Source organism: Ranitomeya variabilis, chromosome 7, assembly GCF_051348905.1.
Source record: "Ranitomeya variabilis isolate aRanVar5 chromosome 7, aRanVar5.hap1, whole genome shotgun sequence".
In the NCBI taxonomy this organism is placed as follows: domain Eukaryota; kingdom Metazoa; phylum Chordata; class Amphibia; order Anura; family Dendrobatidae; genus Ranitomeya; species Ranitomeya variabilis.
In genome coordinates, this window is record NC_135238.1 from 10,780,629 (window position 1) to 10,797,732 (window position 17,104).

The following is a 17,104-nucleotide window of genomic DNA, read 5'->3' on the forward strand; positions in this document are numbered from 1 at the left end:
ATGGTTTCTTCTACTACCAACTCATCTAGGAAGGACCTAAAACTTGGGAGGTACAGTTATGTATCTGCCCAGCTTGGGAGGGCTTCATCACCTTCTACGGTTGCTGTTCTCCACGTCGGGTTGTGTAAGTGGCCCGGCGTGCTTCCATAATATCAGCCTGGACCTATATGAGGCCCACCATGGAATCCACCTGTGTCTTGATATTAAGACTCTTAGTTATGACTGTGCACCACCACCTGCCCCCCTGCGGCCTCCAGTCCTCACTTCATACCCGCCTTTCATCTGCTGCATCAATCCCCACTGATCCTTGTGCCCACCTAAGACCACTTGTATCTCTACATTCAACGCCATTGCATCTTTTTTGAAGGAGACCATGGTGTCTTCACTTAACAATGCAAGAATATGAGTGACCTGGAGGCCATGGCCCACGAGGACCGGACTAAGACTTCTCAGGAACAGTGCCTGTGTCTGGTGATGCACCACATCTGCAGCAGGTTAGAACAGCCAGAGGAGCTCGGTGAAGTGCAAGGGAAACTGGTCAGAACGGGGTGAAGAGACATTTGGTGCAGAATCACTTGTTATATTTCTTGTGTTCAGCCATTTTACATTGTTTCTTTAGTTTATTGCAGAAAGTTGATAAATTTTGCCGACAATCCTGACTTGGGGACAAATGATTTTGACTGCAGCTGTAACAGCCTCCATACTGCCCCCTATGTGCAAGAATATAGTAGTACTCTCAATAACAAAAAACAATAAATCTTGGGATTTCATTTTTACTAAAATTCAGTTATTTCATAAGCAACAATGAGAAGTGAGACAGGGCGAAATACTTTATATACGGAGACAGATTATATGACACTGAGAACATAGAGGGAAGAAGAACAATGTTATTTACTAAGGGAGATCAAGAAAAAAACAAAAAACAAATCCCGAAGTGACGCACAGAGGGAGAGTGGAGGTGAGGAGCGATCGTCACCACAAGGACAGTTAAGAAAACTTTTTTTTTTTCACTTTTAAACTTTTTCAACAGTTATCAAAATGACGGGTTTCCAGCAGTTTTCAGTATTTACAGTGCGAGATGCAAGTGACACGTCCATTATATACAGCCTGTACCCGACCCCTGCACACTATATACACACAACGTCTCACCTGTGTATAACAGAAAAAGAGGGAAGGGGCGCCCTGAAATGTCGCAGAATAGGAGCTCCTGCCTTGTAGAAAGGGAGATTACCGCCTGCCCTTTACGGTCTGTATACGGATTGTGGAACGACGACATGCAGGGCCAGTAACGAGCGGACAACGAAGGCTTGAAATGACCATGGACAGAGTCTATATAAACCTATGTACACAGGCATTCACTCCTTCTGGAAAGTATATACACGTAGAAATTTGTACAGAAAACTGCTGCCCTCGTCCTGCCCCTCCAAAGAAAAAAACAAAACAAAAACGTGGCCACCAACTCACGCGGCTACTAGTCACATCAACCATGGCTAGGAAAGATGTAGTCCGACTACGAGGCTGATTTGGACTCGGTAATGAAGGCTGCGATGGGTGAAGACGTGAAATGCAAAAGACGACGACCATGAAGATGACGACCCTTCGTCAACAGGGGCAGCGGACAAGATCCGCTGGGATTCATCCTAGTTTTTTTGGAAACTATCCAGCAGGATACGTAGAATCGTGATTAGATACAATGTATCCAAACTTTACGTCACTGATACATTTCCGGCTACGTTTCCCAGCCTCAATGCCAATAAGCAGCACGGAAAGGGGTCGGTTTTGTATCCATATTCCTAATATTTAGCTACCGGGGCATCCGTCCGGAGATTGGCGCCATCTGCTATAAGTAAACCTCTCCGATCTTTTTTTCCGGAGTGGAACGTTCTGTCGTAAAATAAATCGATGCAATTTCCGATTTTTCTCCACTATTGCGCCTCATGTGCAACGGGAGCAGAACATGGAAGTTTCATCCATAGTAAGGAACGAGCAGAAGTTACAGACGCCTCAATTAACTAAGGCTTAAAGTTTTTAATGGTGCAACCGTAGAAGACTAGTCAGACGCTGCCCGAAGTTCATGAAGTAAGTCGCCCACCCAGATGACCTCAAGGCACAGGAACACCTGACAGCACCTCCGTTGGCGCTGAAGCCCTGGGGTTTGGGTTCCCAGCTGGTGGCCTTCACCATTGATATCTGCAGACCTGTTTTCTGTCACCTCAGACAATAAAACGCTAGAAGAATTCAACCTTTAAGAAGAAGATTCACAGTAGTGGGAGCACCGCAGCGGAGCAGCCTGTAAGTATACCTTCTCTAAACTAAACCTGCTCATTCCATAAGAATTCATGTTATTCTATATTAGATCCTAGAAACATAAAAAAATTAAAAATAGGAAAAAAACAAACAAAAAAAAGGGTTAAAACCTAGAATTTATACGCCAACCCCCTTAAGCTATTTGTTCGGTGGATGACGGGTGGAGCTGTAATGTACGATGGGAGTCATCAGCCAAAATTCATGAAGTTCCTGCTCGTATTAGAGAACGTTAACCGACTGCCGAAAGTCACCAAACACGAGCAATGTGAACATGGCCAGGATCATGGTGGCTTCTTTCCACCTGTCAGGCACCGGCGCTACTGCACCGAGCTCGCGGGATGGTCACAGAACTGCGGAGAGCGCAGCTGCACCCAACATCGGGCACGTTCTGCCGTTTCGCCTACAGTACGGGTCATTGTCTCCGCTACATCCTACTCTGGACAGAGACAAGTGGGATCAATTTGGAGGCCTGGATGTAAATGCCCACAGAAGACAATGCTTGGCCTTCACGGGACACTTGTGACCAGACAGGAATGAAGCAGAGCCCCCTGGACACAAGTACCCGTGAAGCCAGATTCTGCCCGAAACATGGAGTTTGGAGGTCCGTCTTACAAATGATGGCATTACCCCAGTTCAGGAACTGACCACGTCATCATTATCCACCTCCCACTGCTGCCCGGAGGACCAGCGCCATCACGTACCGCGTCTCGGGGTACCGCGCCCGTTTTCCTACCCTCCTTCACAGTGCCCTTATCTCAGATAATTCGGCTGGCGCCCGGGACATCTACTTGAAAAATTGAAAAGGATTTACCGCTCACACATCTAGTGTCAAGAAATACTAATCATGAGCCGGAGCAGCCCGCCAGCCCTTGCCACCCGCAGAGTCCTGATGTCTCACTGTCCTTGCAGGCACCGGTGCACACTATGGCGTCACTTTTATACAAGGCGTTGGTCCATGATTTCCACCACGCCAGGTGCTCCGATCACGCCGGGGGATGCAAAAAATGGGCACCAAGTCCTACAGCATTACACGGGGCGTGTAGTGTACAAGTCAGGCTGCGGTGAACTCCAAAAGTCATCCTCGGGGGCCGGCAGTATGGATGTCATTTTCCTAAATCCCTGGTCACCTTCCTTTAGCCTCACGGTTTTTATTCACCTGGAGGACAGAAGGTGGGAGGTGGGTTACATACAACCACTCTTCAGAACATGTGTGCCGGAGCCGGGGGCCGGTGTGGACCCCCAAACACTGTACACAAACACATCAGAAGAGAGCGACATCGTTGTCTGCACCCCCCTCCAGGAGAGCCAGTCACCAGGGCTGCGTGGACATCATGCCGGGAACACTGGTGTTCGGAAGCACAGCGGTTTCGCCGGCCGTCGGATCAGCGAGAGGGCAGACTTCGCAGGTGCCTGTGAGGGGAGAGAAGGCAGAAAAAGGGCGAATTATTGGGGGGGCACATAACGAACAATGCAAAACGTGAGCAGGGGGATAAAGTCAATGATTAGAGACGGAATTACGAGAATACAATAAAGCATCTAGACAAGCAGAGCGGGGGCAGGGGCGTCTCCAAACACAACCACTGAGTGACGGGCAGGCATGCTACAAGACGAGGTACGGGGGGCTACAGGGCATACCCCAAAACCCAGCAATGCTCAGCACAGCCTCCAGCTACCAACAATGCATACATCCCCAGGAAAGGGAAGGGAAAAGGGAACTAGGCTCTTGCCTTAGCCGTGGTCACTGCAGTAGGGGTCCCTCAGCGAGCCCCGTGGCCCCCGACATGGCGTGTGTGTGCATGTGGCCGCTCAGCTGTGCCAGGGTTTTGCAGTGAACGCTGCACAACTTGCAGAGGAAGCTGTCTGCCCGTGGGCACACCAGACCGTGGTGCTTCACCGAGTGGACCCGCAGGTACGCGGCCGTGGCAAAACCTGCACGGGGGAGGAGAAGCACACGCCACTTTAAGGCCGGGCCACAGGCATCGCTTCATCATCACAAAGTGATCCCCTCATCCACACCATTCTGCAAGGTGCCGCTACCCCACTAAAGAACCAGTAAACAGGGAGAGTTCACGGGAAGCCCTCAGCAAAAAGGAGACTGAAGACAAAGCGTTAGAGCCGATCTCTGAGGGTTTCAGAAACTATATTCTCGGCTAAAAGTAGGTGGCGTTCTGTCCAAGGATCAGAAATGTCTAATTTGTTTACTGGTTCTTTAATTCATAGCCAGGCTCCGCCCCCGAAGAGTCTAACATTCCACATACCCCGCCCCCAAGGATCTCATTAATGCTTATTTTAACATTTGCAAAGTAATAGCTTTTATCTGGTCTCCTAGCCGAGATCACATCAACTTCTGGTACCTGTAGCAACAACTCCGCATGCCCCCATGATACAACGTACAGGAATAATGGACCTTTTATATCATCTACTCTTGTTGTAACCAATTTACTAACATGTTAGTGAAAAGAACCCGTCCATTTTGTCAAGGAACCGTTCACACATAAGAGCACACTGGTGAGAGTGATTAAAGGACTCTTAAAGACCACCCTCCACCCTTCTAGGAGAACGTGTTCACTCATGGCCGAGAAGAGCATCGCTGGATGTTGGGATATGCCGGATTTGGGGCCCTCAGACGTGTAGTGGTGCGGTGTTGGACTGAGCGGCTGAGACACGTGCACAACGCACACCTCCCTTACCTTTGTTACACAGTTCACACACGTGGTTGGGTCCCTGGCTGTGGACCTTCATGTGGTCGGTGATGTAGGCCGCACTGAGGAGCTTCCCACACACGTGACAAGGAACCTTCTCCTCGTGTCGCACCATGTGGGCCCTCAGCCGGTCCTTCGTAGCAAAAGCAGCTTCACAGGTCTGGAGGCGGAAGGAGAAGACAAAGATGTGACTGAGAAACACAACGAATGCCGACCGATGGAAGAACCACATTTTACAAGTACCTGGCATTTAAAGGGTCGCTCCGTAGAGTGAACTTGTCTGACATGACTGTTCAAGTGATCCGGACTGAAAGAGAAGAAATGAAAGATAAGATTGAAAGAGACAAAAGAGGAATCGTCATGGGCCGGGCTGGCCAGACCGGTGATGGGCCGGGGGATGGGATGGCCAGACGGGTGATGGGCTGGCTGGACGGGTGATGGGCTGGCTGGGGAACGGGCCGGACGAGTGATGGGCTGGCTGGCGGACGGGCCGGGGGATAGGCTGGCTGGACGGGTGATGGGCTGGCTGGGGGACGGGACGGACGAGTGATGGGCTGGCTGGCCGGGGAAAAAGGCCGGATGGGTGATGGGCCGGGGGATAAGCTGGCTGGACGGGTGGGCTGACTGGGGGACGGGCCGGGGGATAGGCTGGCTGGACGGGTGATGGGCTGGCTGGGGGACGGGCCGGATGAGTGATGGGCTGGCTGGCCGGGGGACAGGCCGGACGAGTGATGGGCTGGCCGGCCGGGGGACAGGCCGGACGAGTGATGGGCTGGCCGAGTGACAGGGCTGGCATCTTACCGGGAGAAGCCTTTCCCGCAGTGGCTACAGATGTATGGTTTGTGCACCGTCCCGTCGTGAGAGCGGACGTGATACGTCATGCGGTCCTTGCGCTTGAAGCGTTGCTGACACACGTGGCACGAGTACGGCTTCTCATCGGAGTGAGACAACTTGTGACGATTCAGGTGGTAAACGTCCCGGAAGGCCTTCCCGCACATCTCACAGGCGTGGTTTTTCCGAACCTTTTTCGCTGTAGGCGACGGCCCCGGTCCCGGTAAAGGCAGTGTGGAAGCAGATGTAGGAACCTCCAGGGGTTCAGTACTGGTCCCGAGGGTCCCAGCAACACTGAGCAAACTGAGAGGAACCATGGTGGGCATCTTGACTGCAGGCTGCGCCCGGGCGGGCTTGGTGCCCGTGTGGATAGCTTCATGTCTCCGCAGGTTGTAGCCGTTCTTAAACTCTTTGGAGCATAAGGAACATATGTAGGGGCCCCGGCCCTTAGACTTCTTGGAGAGCTCCATGACCGGGTGCAAAGGGAGAGCGGTGGAGATGGGGGAAGGCTGAGATGTAATGGTGGTTGGCACCATCTGCTGTGGGATGGACAGTCCCGGCACCACTTGTTTGAGGGCGGCCGTGTCCACTGTGGACGGGTGCTGGGGCGCCATAGTGTGCACCAAGGTTTGCGTCGTGAGGGATCCATCGGGCGGTGCGGTAACAGTCGCAAGTACAGGTAAGAGTTCAACTTGTAAGGGCTCCGCCGGGGGTGGAGGAGGGGTCTGGAGGAGACAAAAGGGACCAATAACTAATAGATCCTCCAAGCTTCCAAATCAACAAGAACAGTGTAAAGTTAGGACACCCCAGGTGGCAACTGGAGGCCGGGTACAGCCAGTCAGACCAACGTTCTTCACAACAAACGGCTGACCAGTCGCCAAGTCATTAATCGCTAGGACCACCTGGTCACCGAGACAAGTGCAAGCTCCTCAGACCAGGCCCCGAGCACGACAAAGGCTTAGTATTGGGTCATGTCCAGTCCCAGCCTCGCTTCCCCCCACGTAGAGGACATTTATCTGCACACCGTAATAAAGACCACCGCCACACCATGACATCTCTGTGCACAATTCATCATGCCTAGAACGTACAAGGACCCCAAATAAGCCCCAGCCATATACACCGGACACATAGGAGCACATGTCACACACTGTCTGCAGAGCCCTGGACCCTCATCCATAGGCACAGAGACCCCACAATGTAAAGAGACCCCAATCTTCTCCCAATTAACCGCTTCCTGACACCGTCCGCCCTCCCGTGTCCCATGGACGCAGCACACAATGGCCCGTCAGACCTCGGTGTCACTGTGGCCGGATGGGGGGCGACCTCTCCACGCGGGGAGCAGAGGACATTATCCCTCACTGCCAGCTTCACTATGAGAGGAAAGAGGGAGAGGAAAGAGGGAGAGGAGGGGTGGTGAGAAAACACCCAGCACCAGCGCTCTCCGCTCCCTCCTCCCTGCAAAAAAAGAAATACAGCCTCACAGGCGGGAGAAGAAGCTGCAGATTTACAGGACTCCGCGGCCGCCGCCGGCTCCTCTGCAGCCAGCGACCCCCGGCCTCCCCGCACACCCCCAGCGTCCCCTCACACCCCGGGCCTCCCCGCACACCCCGGGCCTCCCCGCACACCCCGGCCTCCCCGCACACCCCCAGCGTCCCCTCACACCCCCGGCCTCCCCGCACACCCCCAGCGTCCCCTCACACCCCGGCCTCCCCGCACACCCCCAGCGTCCCCTCACACCCCGGCCTCCCCGCAGACCCCCAGCGTCCCCTCACACCCCGGCCTCCCCGCACACTCACCATTACCTGGAATATAAAGCTGGTCCAGTTCGCGTCCATTATTGCAGAAATCAATAAAGTCTCTTTTTCCCGTCTATTCTCGCGGTGGTCGCCCCCCGCTCCGCCGCCCCCTCCCTCCTCGGACGCGTCTCTCCGGTAGATCACTGCCCCCTAAAGGCGGAGGGGGAAAAAAATCCCCTATAAAATACACAGGGCATGGGATAAAGAAGGCTCAGCGCCGCGGTGACATCATGGCCCCCTCCTCCTCCCTGCAGCACGCACGGGGGGCTCCGCGCCCCTCTTCTTCTCCCCTCTTCTTCTTCCCTCCTCCCCTTGCGGATTATTTGTGCATTATTTACTATCCAAAATATGGCAGCGCCTGTGACCTTTCACCCCGCGGCTCCCCAGCCCCCACCTGCAAAAAAAACAAAAAATGTCACAAATCCGCGGCGGCCACACAGCGGCGGGCACCGGGTCACACAGCGCCGGGCGGCGGATGCACCGGGCGGCTGCAGCTAATAGCGCTGCGCGCTTTGTAACATTGGAGCTTTTTTTTTTTTTTTTCCCCTTTTGCTGCAGATTTGGACTGAACTAAAGATAAACAAGGGAGGGGGGAGCGGAGCGCGGCGTCGGAGCAAGATGGAGGCCGAGCATTGTGTGACGCCGAGGGGAAGGGGCGGCGGAGGACCCGCTCCGCAATCACCAGCTGCCCACAGGGGGGTCCCCGCTGCGCCAAATCCCCTCCGCCCGCCCCCTGCCCTGCGACAAACACGGGCCGCGGCCGCTAGCAGGAAGCGCGGAGTCTGCGAGCTCAGCCCGAGCACAAACACCCCCCTCCCTCCGCGATGGTCTCGTCCGCCTGCATTGATGAGCAGCTGGCCTCTCAAAGGGGAGGGGCGGCTCTTCTTCCTCCTCCTCCTCCCCCCTCTGGGCTCAAATATTTATGTGTCGGCAGACACTTTAGGCGCTCATTCTGTTAAAGGAACAGCGTCTTCTATAGTAGCCGGCTATGGCATCCTACACAATGGGGGTTACTGGGGGTGAGGGGCTGCTCAGGGTGAGGGATTACCGGGGGTGAGGGGCTGCTCGGGGTGAGGGATTACCGGGGGTGAGGGCCTGCTCGGGGTGAGGGATTACCGGGGGTGAGGGGCTGCTCGGGGTGAGGGGCTACGGTGCCGGCTTACACCGTTGTATCATAGACGTAGTGATTTAGAGGATCAGCTAGTGACGCCATATAACCACACTGTGGCCCCATTATCAGAGTATTGTATGAGAAAGCGCCGGACTCCTGCACACAGCTCCATGTGAGCTCCAGCGAGTCCCCCTCTTCCCTCCGTGTGAACTCCAGCACGTCCCCCTCTTCCCTCCGTGTGAACTCCAGCACGTTCCCCTCTTCCCTCCGTGTGAACTCCAGCACGTCCCCCTCTTCCCTCCGTGTGAACTCCAGCGCGTCCCCCTCTTCCCTCCGTCTGAGCTCCAGCGCGTCCCCCGCTCCCCGCCGTGTGAGCTCCAGCTCCTCCCCCTCTTCCCTCTGTGTGAACTCAAGCGCGTCCCCCTCTTCCCTCCGTGTGAACTCCAGCACGTCCCCCTCTTCCCTCCGTGTGAGCTCCAGCACGTCCCCCGCTCCTCGCCGTGTGAGCTCCAGCTCCTCCCCCTCTTCCCTCCGTGTGAACTCCAGCGCGTCCCCCTCTTCCCTCCGTGAACTCCAGCGCGTCCTCCTCTTCCCTCCGTGTGAGCTCCAGCGCATCCACCTCTTCCCTCCGTGAGCTCTAGCGCGTCCCCCTCTTCCCTCCGTGTGAACTCCAGCGCGTCCCCCTCTTCCCTCCGTGTGAACTCCAGCGCGTCCCCCTCTTCCCTCCGTGTGAGCTCCAGCGCGTCCCCCTCTTCCCTCCGTGTGAGCTCCAGCGCGTCCCCCTCTTCCCTCCGTGTGAACTCCAGCGTGTCCCCCGCTCCCCGCCGTGTGAGCTCCAGCTCCTCCCCCTCTTCCCTCCGTGTGAGCTTCAGCGCGTCCCCCGATCCCCTCCGTGTGAACTCCAGCGCGTCCCCCTCTTCCCTCCGTGTGAACTCCAGCACGTCCCCCTCTTCCCTCCGTCTGAACTCCAGCACGTCCCCCTCTTCCCTCTGTGAGCTCCAGCTCCTCCCCCTCTTCCCTCCGTGTGAGCTCCAGCGCGTCCCCCTCTTCCCTCCGTGTGAACTCCAGCGCGTCCCCCTCTTCCCTCCGTGTGAACTCCAGCACGTCCCCCTCTTCCCTCCGTCTGAACTCCAGCACGTCCCCCTCTTCCCTCCGTGTGAACTCCAGCACGTCCCCCGCTCCAACCCGTGTGAGCTCCAGCGCGTCCCCCGCTCCACCGCGTGTCAGCTCCAGTGCGTCCCCCTCTCTTCTCTGTGTGAGCTCCAGCGCGTCCCCGCCGTATTTATTTAACATATACAGTGCCTTGCGAAAGTATTTGGCCCCCTGGAACTTTTCAGCCTTTTCCCACATATTATGCTTCAAACATAAAGATACCAAATGTAAATTTTTGGTGAAGAATCAACAACAAGTGGAAAACAATTGTGAAGTTGAACGAAATTTATTGGTTACTTTAAATTTTTGTGGAAACCACAGGGTGGTGCAAAAATACTAAAACCCTCAACAATGGAGGTTACAGTCTGCTGAATTGTGAGTGAACATTAAACAGATATCTACGGGGGACACGCACAGGACTATGGGAGTACCGGGGACCTAGAATTAGAGGTGACCCAAGGGCCCGACATGGCCGAACATTACGCACCACTCTGATAAAACCACACATAATGCGAAACAAAAGGAGCCGCTGGACTCAGCATAGAAACGTCACACACAGGCAGCAATACCTGCAGTGCTGGGCACAGCGCACACCACTAGCCCCGACGCACGTTTCGGCAGTGTGCCTTTTTCCAGGGTGATAGCAAATACACACCAGACCCCTGATGAACTCTGCTGCATCCTCTGCTGAGCCCCGTCTACAGCTGACTGCAGGGAGGAGCGAAAAGGTGGAGAGAAATACTTATCCAATCAGGGGTCCCATTAGTAGTGATCGCACAGGGGTCCATATCCCATCCATTCCATAGTGGCGCAGTCAATTGGCCGTAGACCAATCAGCGATATTGGCGTGGAATTTAACCCCCCACTCACAGCGCAACATAGTTCAGTCACGTTTACTGGACACGTTCTGTCAGTCACAGTGCCATGTAGTTCAGTCACGTTTACTGGACATGTTCTGTCAGTCACAGTGCCATGTAGTTCAGTCACATTTACTGGACACGTTCTGTCAGTCACAGTGCCATGTAGTTCAGTCACATTTACTGGACAAGTTCTGTCAGTCACAGTGCCATGTAGTTCAGTCACGTTTACTGGACACGTTCTGTCAGTCACAGTGCCACATAGTTCAGTCACGTTTACTGAATAAGTTCTGTCAGTCACAGTGCCATGTAGTTCACTCACATTTACTGGACAAGTTCTGTCAGTCACAGTGCCACGTAGTTCACTCGCGTTTACTGGACACGTTCTGTCAGTCACAGTGCCACATAGTTCAGTCACGTTTACTGAATAAGTTCTGTCAGTCACAGTGCCATGTAGTTCACTCACATTTACTGGACAAGTTCTGTCAGTCACAGTGCACGTAGTTCACTCACGTTTACTGAATAAGTTCTGTCAGTCACAGTGCCATGTAGTTCAGTCACGTTTACTGAACAAGTTCTGTCAGTCACAGTGCCATGTAGTTCACTCACGTTTACTGAATAAGTTCTGTCAGTCACAGTGCCATGTAGTTCACTCACATTTACTGGACAAGTTCTGTCAGTCACAGTGCCATGTAGTTCAGTCACATTTACTGGACAAGTTCTGTCAGTCACAGTGCCATGTAGTTCACTCACGTTTACTGGACAAGTTCTGTCAGTGACAGTGCCATGTAGTTCACTCACATTTACTGGACAAGTTCTGTCAGTCACAGTGCCATGTAGTTCACTCACATTTACTGGACAAGTTCTGTCAGTCACAGTGCCATGTAGTTCACTCACGTTTACTGGACAAGTTCTGTCAGTGACAGTGCCATGTAGTTCACTCACATTTACTGGACAAGTTCTGTCAGTCACAGTGCCATGTAGTTCACTCACATTTACTGGACAAGTTCTGTCAGTCACAGTGCCATGTAGTTCACTCACGTTTACTGGACAAGTTCTGTCAGTCACAGTGCCATGTAGTTCAGTCACGTTTACTGAATAAGTTCTGTCAGTCACAGTGCCACGTAGTTCACTCACGTTTACTGAATAAGTTCTGTCAGTCACAGTGCCATGTAGTTCAGTCACATTTACTGGACACGTTCTGTCAGTCACAGTGCCATGTAGTTCACTCACGTTTACTGGACAAGTTCTGTCAGTCACAGTGCCATGTAGTTCAGTCACATTTACTGGACAAGTTCTGTCAGTCACAGTGCCATGTAGTTCACTCACGTTTACTGGACAAGTTCTGTCAGTCACAGTGCCATGTATTTCACTCACATTTACTGAATAAGTTCTGTCAGTCACAGTGCCATGTAGTTCAGTCACGTTTACTGGACAAGTTCTGTCAGTGACAGTGCCATGTAGTTCAGTCACGTTTACTGGACAAGTTCTGTCAGTCACAGTGCCATGTAGTTCACTCACATTTACTGAATAAGTTCTGTCAGTCACAGTGCCATGTAGTTCAGTCACGTTTACTGGACAAGTTCTGTCAGTGACAGTGCCATGTAGTTCAGTCACGTTTACTGAATAAGTTCTGTCAGTCACAGTGCCATGTAGTTCAGTCACGTTTACTGGACACGTTCTGTCAGTCACAGTGCCACGTAGTTCAGTCACGTTTACTGAATAAGTTCTGTCAGTCACAGTGCCACGTAGTTCAGTCACGTTCACTGAACACTTTCTGACAGTCACAGCGCGCTGAACAGATGCTTCTTTACTGTACGCTATCACGATTTACGCTTCCTGTCTTCCAATGGGTCGTAAGTGAAAATACGCCAATGAGGATGACAGAAAAGCAGCAGCAGCAAGAAAACGACAACATCAAGAGCAAGAGACACTTCAACAAACTGCTGCCAGACAAGCCCAGGATGGAATCTCACAGACAACATCGCCAACAGGAGGCACCACAACAAACTGCCACACGGCAATGATAACGTCTATATTTCACCCGGGAAATCCTGTGTATTCATTGCATTATTCTTAAATCTTCAGAAATAAACTACATTCATATTCTAGAATACCCGATGCGTTAGAATCGGGCCACCATGTAGTATAGTATATAGGGGTATACACAGTATATAGGGGTCGGGCCTATCACTCATGGTAGGAGCCATCCTGTATATATAGTATATAGGGGGATACACGGTATATAGGGGTCGGGCCTATCACTGACGGTAGGAGCCGTCCTGTATATATAATATATAGGGATACACGGTATATAGGGATCGGGCCTATCACTCACGGTAGGAGCCGTCCTGTATATATAGTATATAGGGGTATACACAGTATATAGGGATCGGGCCTATCACTGACGGTAGCAGCCATCCTGTATATATAGTATATAGGGGGATACACGGTATATAGGGGTCGGGCCTATCACTGACGGTAGGAGCCATCCTGTATATATAGTATATAGGGGGATACACGGTATATAGGGATCAGGCCTATCACTGACGGTAGGAGTCGTCCTGTATATATAATATATAGGGATACACGGTATATAGGGATCGGGCCTATCACTCACGGTAGGAGCCGTCCTGTATATATAGTATATAGGGGGATACACGGTATATAGGGATCGGGCCTATCACTCACGGTAGGAGCCGTCCTGTATATATAGTATATAGGGGGATACACGGTATATAGGGATCGGGCCTATCACTCACGGTAGGAGCCGTCCTGTATATATAGTATATAGGGGGATACACGGTATATAGGGATCGGGCCTATCACTCACGGTAGGAGCCGTCCTGTATATATAGTATATAGGGGGATACACGGTATATAGGGATCGGGCCTATCACTGACGGTAGGAGCCATCCTGTGTATATATAGTATATAGGGGTATACACGGTATATAGTGATCGGGCCTATCACTCACGGTAGGAGCCATCCTGTATATATAGTATATAGGGGGATACACGGTATATAGGGATCGGGCCTATCACTCACGGTAGGAGCCATCCTGTGTATATAGTATATAGGGGGATACACGGTATATAGGGATCGGGCCTATCACTCTCGGTAGGAGCCATCCAGTGTATATAGTATATAGGGGATACACGGTATATAGGGATCGGGCCTATCACTCTCGGTAGGAGCCGTCCTGTATATATAGTATATAGGGGGATACACGGTATATAGGGATCGGGCCTATCACTCTCGATAGGAGCCGTCCTGTATATATAGTATATAGGGGGATACACGGTATATAGGGATCGGGCCTATCACTCACGGTAGGAGGCGTCCTGTATATATAGTATATAGGGGGATACACGGTATATAGGGGTCGGGCCTATCACTCACGGTAGGAGCCATCCTGTGTATATAGTATATAGGGGGATACACGGTATATAGGGATCGGGCCTATCACTCTCGGTAGGAGCCGTCCTGTATATATAGTATATAGGGGGATACACGGTATATAGGGATCGGGCCTATCACTCTCGATAGGAGCCGTCCTGTATATATAGTATATAGGGGGATACACGGTATATAGGGATCGGGCCTATCACTGACGGTAGGAGCCGTCCTGTATATATAGTATATAGGGGGATACACAGTATATAGGGATCGGGCCTATCACTCACGGTAGGAGCCGTCCTGTATATATAGTATATAGGGGGATACACGGTATATAGGGGTCGGGCCTATCACTCACGGTAGGAGCCGTCCTGTATATATAGTATATAGGGGGATACTCGGTATATAAGGGTCGGGCCTATCACTCTCGGTAGGAGACATCCTGTGTATATAGTATATAGGGCAGTACTGTGTGTTGTTGGCATGTGTAAACGGGTGGTCTCTTCATCTCAGCGGTCCGGCCCTCCATCCAGTGACCACCCTGCCGGCTCCATAGACTTCCTCCTAATTTAACCCTTCCTGTCACTGACATCTTGGGCACACATTACCTCCCTTTGGCTGCGTCTTGCTGGAGAGTCGCCATCTGCGGAGCGCACGCCGGCCTCATACGTGGAGCATTGTGCCGGGCAGCGGTGCGATCCTGTGCATTCCTCTAATAACGGACGTTACACAGGACATGAATGCCCATGATATGCCAAACCAACAAAACGAGCAGAATCTGGCATAACTCGGGGGCTGGAGGCGACACTGGTCCGTCCTGCAGTGAGTGGTGGAGGCCGCTCTTCTTGGATCTACCCCACAGCATTAGGGCACACAGTGGATCTCCAGGCATGTAATGAGCACTCGCAGCGGTGAGATGGGGGTCACGCTCTAATCTCCCCTCTATTGGGGGCCGGTGACACAGGCTGCATGGGGCCATTAGTCACGTGATCAGTCAGAACAGCCGAGTGACCCCCAGGACAGGAGACTAAGGGGTCGTCAGCGCATTCCCATGGATGTCCGAGAAATCCTCATCACGGCACTGAGGGGACAGATTACAGCAAAGCGAGGCGGTGCAGCAGCCGAAACCAGGACACGGATCACAGGGAGCTGCAGCATCCAATCCTGTGTGATACTGACTGCTGAGCCGTGTATCTAATCCTATCCTGTGTGATACTGACTGCTGAGCTGTGTATCTAATCCTCTCCTGTGTGATACTGACTGCTGAGCTGTGTATCTAATCCTATCCTGTGTGATACTGACTGCTGAGCCGTGTATCTAATCCTCTCCTGTGTGATACTGTCTGCTGAGCTGTGTATCTAATCCTCTCCTGTGTGATACTGACTGCTGAGCCGTGTATCTAATCCTCTCCTGTGTGATACTGACTGCTGAGCCGTGTATCTAATCCTCTCCTGTGTGATACTGACTGCTGAGCCGTGTATCTAATCCTCTCCTGTGTGATACTGACTGCTGAGCCGTGTATCTAATCCTCTCCTGTGTGATACTGACTGCTGAGTCGTGTATCTAATCCTCTCCTGTGTGATACTGACTGCTGAGCCGTGTATCTAATCCTCTCCTGTGTGATACTGACTGCTGAGCCGTGTATCTAATCCTATCCTGTGTGATACTGACTGCTGAGCCGTGTATCTAATCCTATCCTGTGTGATACTGACTGATGAGCCGTGTATCTAATCCTCTCCTGTGTGATACTGTCTGCTGAGCCGTGTATCTAATCCTCTCCTGTGTGATACTGTCTGCTGAGCCGTGTATCTAATCCTCTCCTGTGTGATACTGACTGCTGAGCCGTGTATCTAATCCTCTCCTGTGTGATACTGTCTGCTGAGCTGTGTATCTAATCCTCTCCTGTGTGATACTGACTGCTGAGCCGTGTATCTAATCCTCTCCTGTGTGATGCTGAGCTGTGTATCTAATCCTCTCCTGTGTGATACTGACTGCTGAGCTGTGTATCTAATCCTCTCCTGTGTGATACTGACTGCTGAGCCGTGTATCTAATCCTCTCCTGTGTGATACTGACTGCTGAGCCGTGTATCTAATCCTCTCCTGTGTGATACTGACTGCTGAGCCGTGTATCTAATCCTATCCTGTGTGATACTGACTGCTGAGCTGTGTATCTAATCCTATCCTGTGTGATACTGACTGATGAGCCGTGTATCTAATCCTCTCCTGTGTGATACTGTCTGCTGAGCTGTGTATCTAATCCTCTCCTGTGTGATACTGACTGCTGAGCTGTGTATCTAATCCTCTCCTGTGTGATACTGTCTGCTGAGCTGTGTATCTAATCCTCTCCTGTGTGATACTGACTGCTGAGCCGTGTATCTAATCCTCTCCTGTGTGATGCTGAGCTGTGTATCTAATCCTATCCTGTGTGACACTGACTGCTGAGCTGTGTATCTAATCCTCTCCTTTGTGATAATGTACTGAGCCGTGTATCTAATCCTGTCCTGTGTGATACTGACTGCTGAGCCGTGAATCTAATCCTGTCCTGTGTGATACTGACTGCTGAGCTGTGTATCTAATCCTATCCTGTGTGATACTGACTGCTGAGCCGTGTATCTAATCGTCTCCTGTGTGATACTGACTGCTGAGCCGTGTATCTAATCCTCTCCTGTGTGATACTGACTGCTGAGCCGTGTATCTAATCCTCTCCTGTGTGATACTGACTGCTGAGCCGTGTATCTAATCCTCTCCTGTGTGATACTGACTGCTGAGCCGTGTATCTAATCCTCTCCTGTGTGATACTGACTGCTGAGCCGTGTATCTAATCCTATCCTGTGTGATACTGTCTGCTGAGCCGTGTATCTAATCCTCTCCTGTGTGATACTGACTGCTGAGCCGTGTATCTAATCCTATCCTGTGTGATACTGACTGCTGAGCCGTGTATCTAATCGT

The 17,104-nt window shown here is 52.1% G+C and overlaps 1 protein-coding gene across 2 annotated transcripts; it reads right to left on the bottom strand.

Annotated features, from left to right (window-relative positions):
* Positions 1-1,415: 1,415 nt before the first annotated feature.
* On the bottom strand, positions 1,416-8,158 carry MAZ (MYC associated zinc finger protein). Of its 2 annotated transcripts, none has more exons than XM_077273959.1 (5): positions 7,637-8,158; positions 5,811-6,565; positions 5,253-5,316; positions 4,998-5,169; positions 1,416-3,717 (listed from the first exon to the last, which is right to left on the bottom strand). In XM_077273959.1, exons 1-5 carry the CDS (start codon positions 7,673-7,675, stop codon positions 3,617-3,619), a joined length of 1,131 nt encoding a protein of 376 aa, XP_077130074.1. In that variant the 5' UTR covers positions 7,676-8,158; the 3' UTR covers positions 1,416-3,616. The 2 variants fall into 2 exon arrangements, with proteins under 2 accessions (XP_077130074.1, XP_077130075.1); XM_077273960.1 differs by having other exon boundaries at positions 7,643-8,028.
* Positions 8,159-17,104: the final 8,946 nt, after the last annotated feature.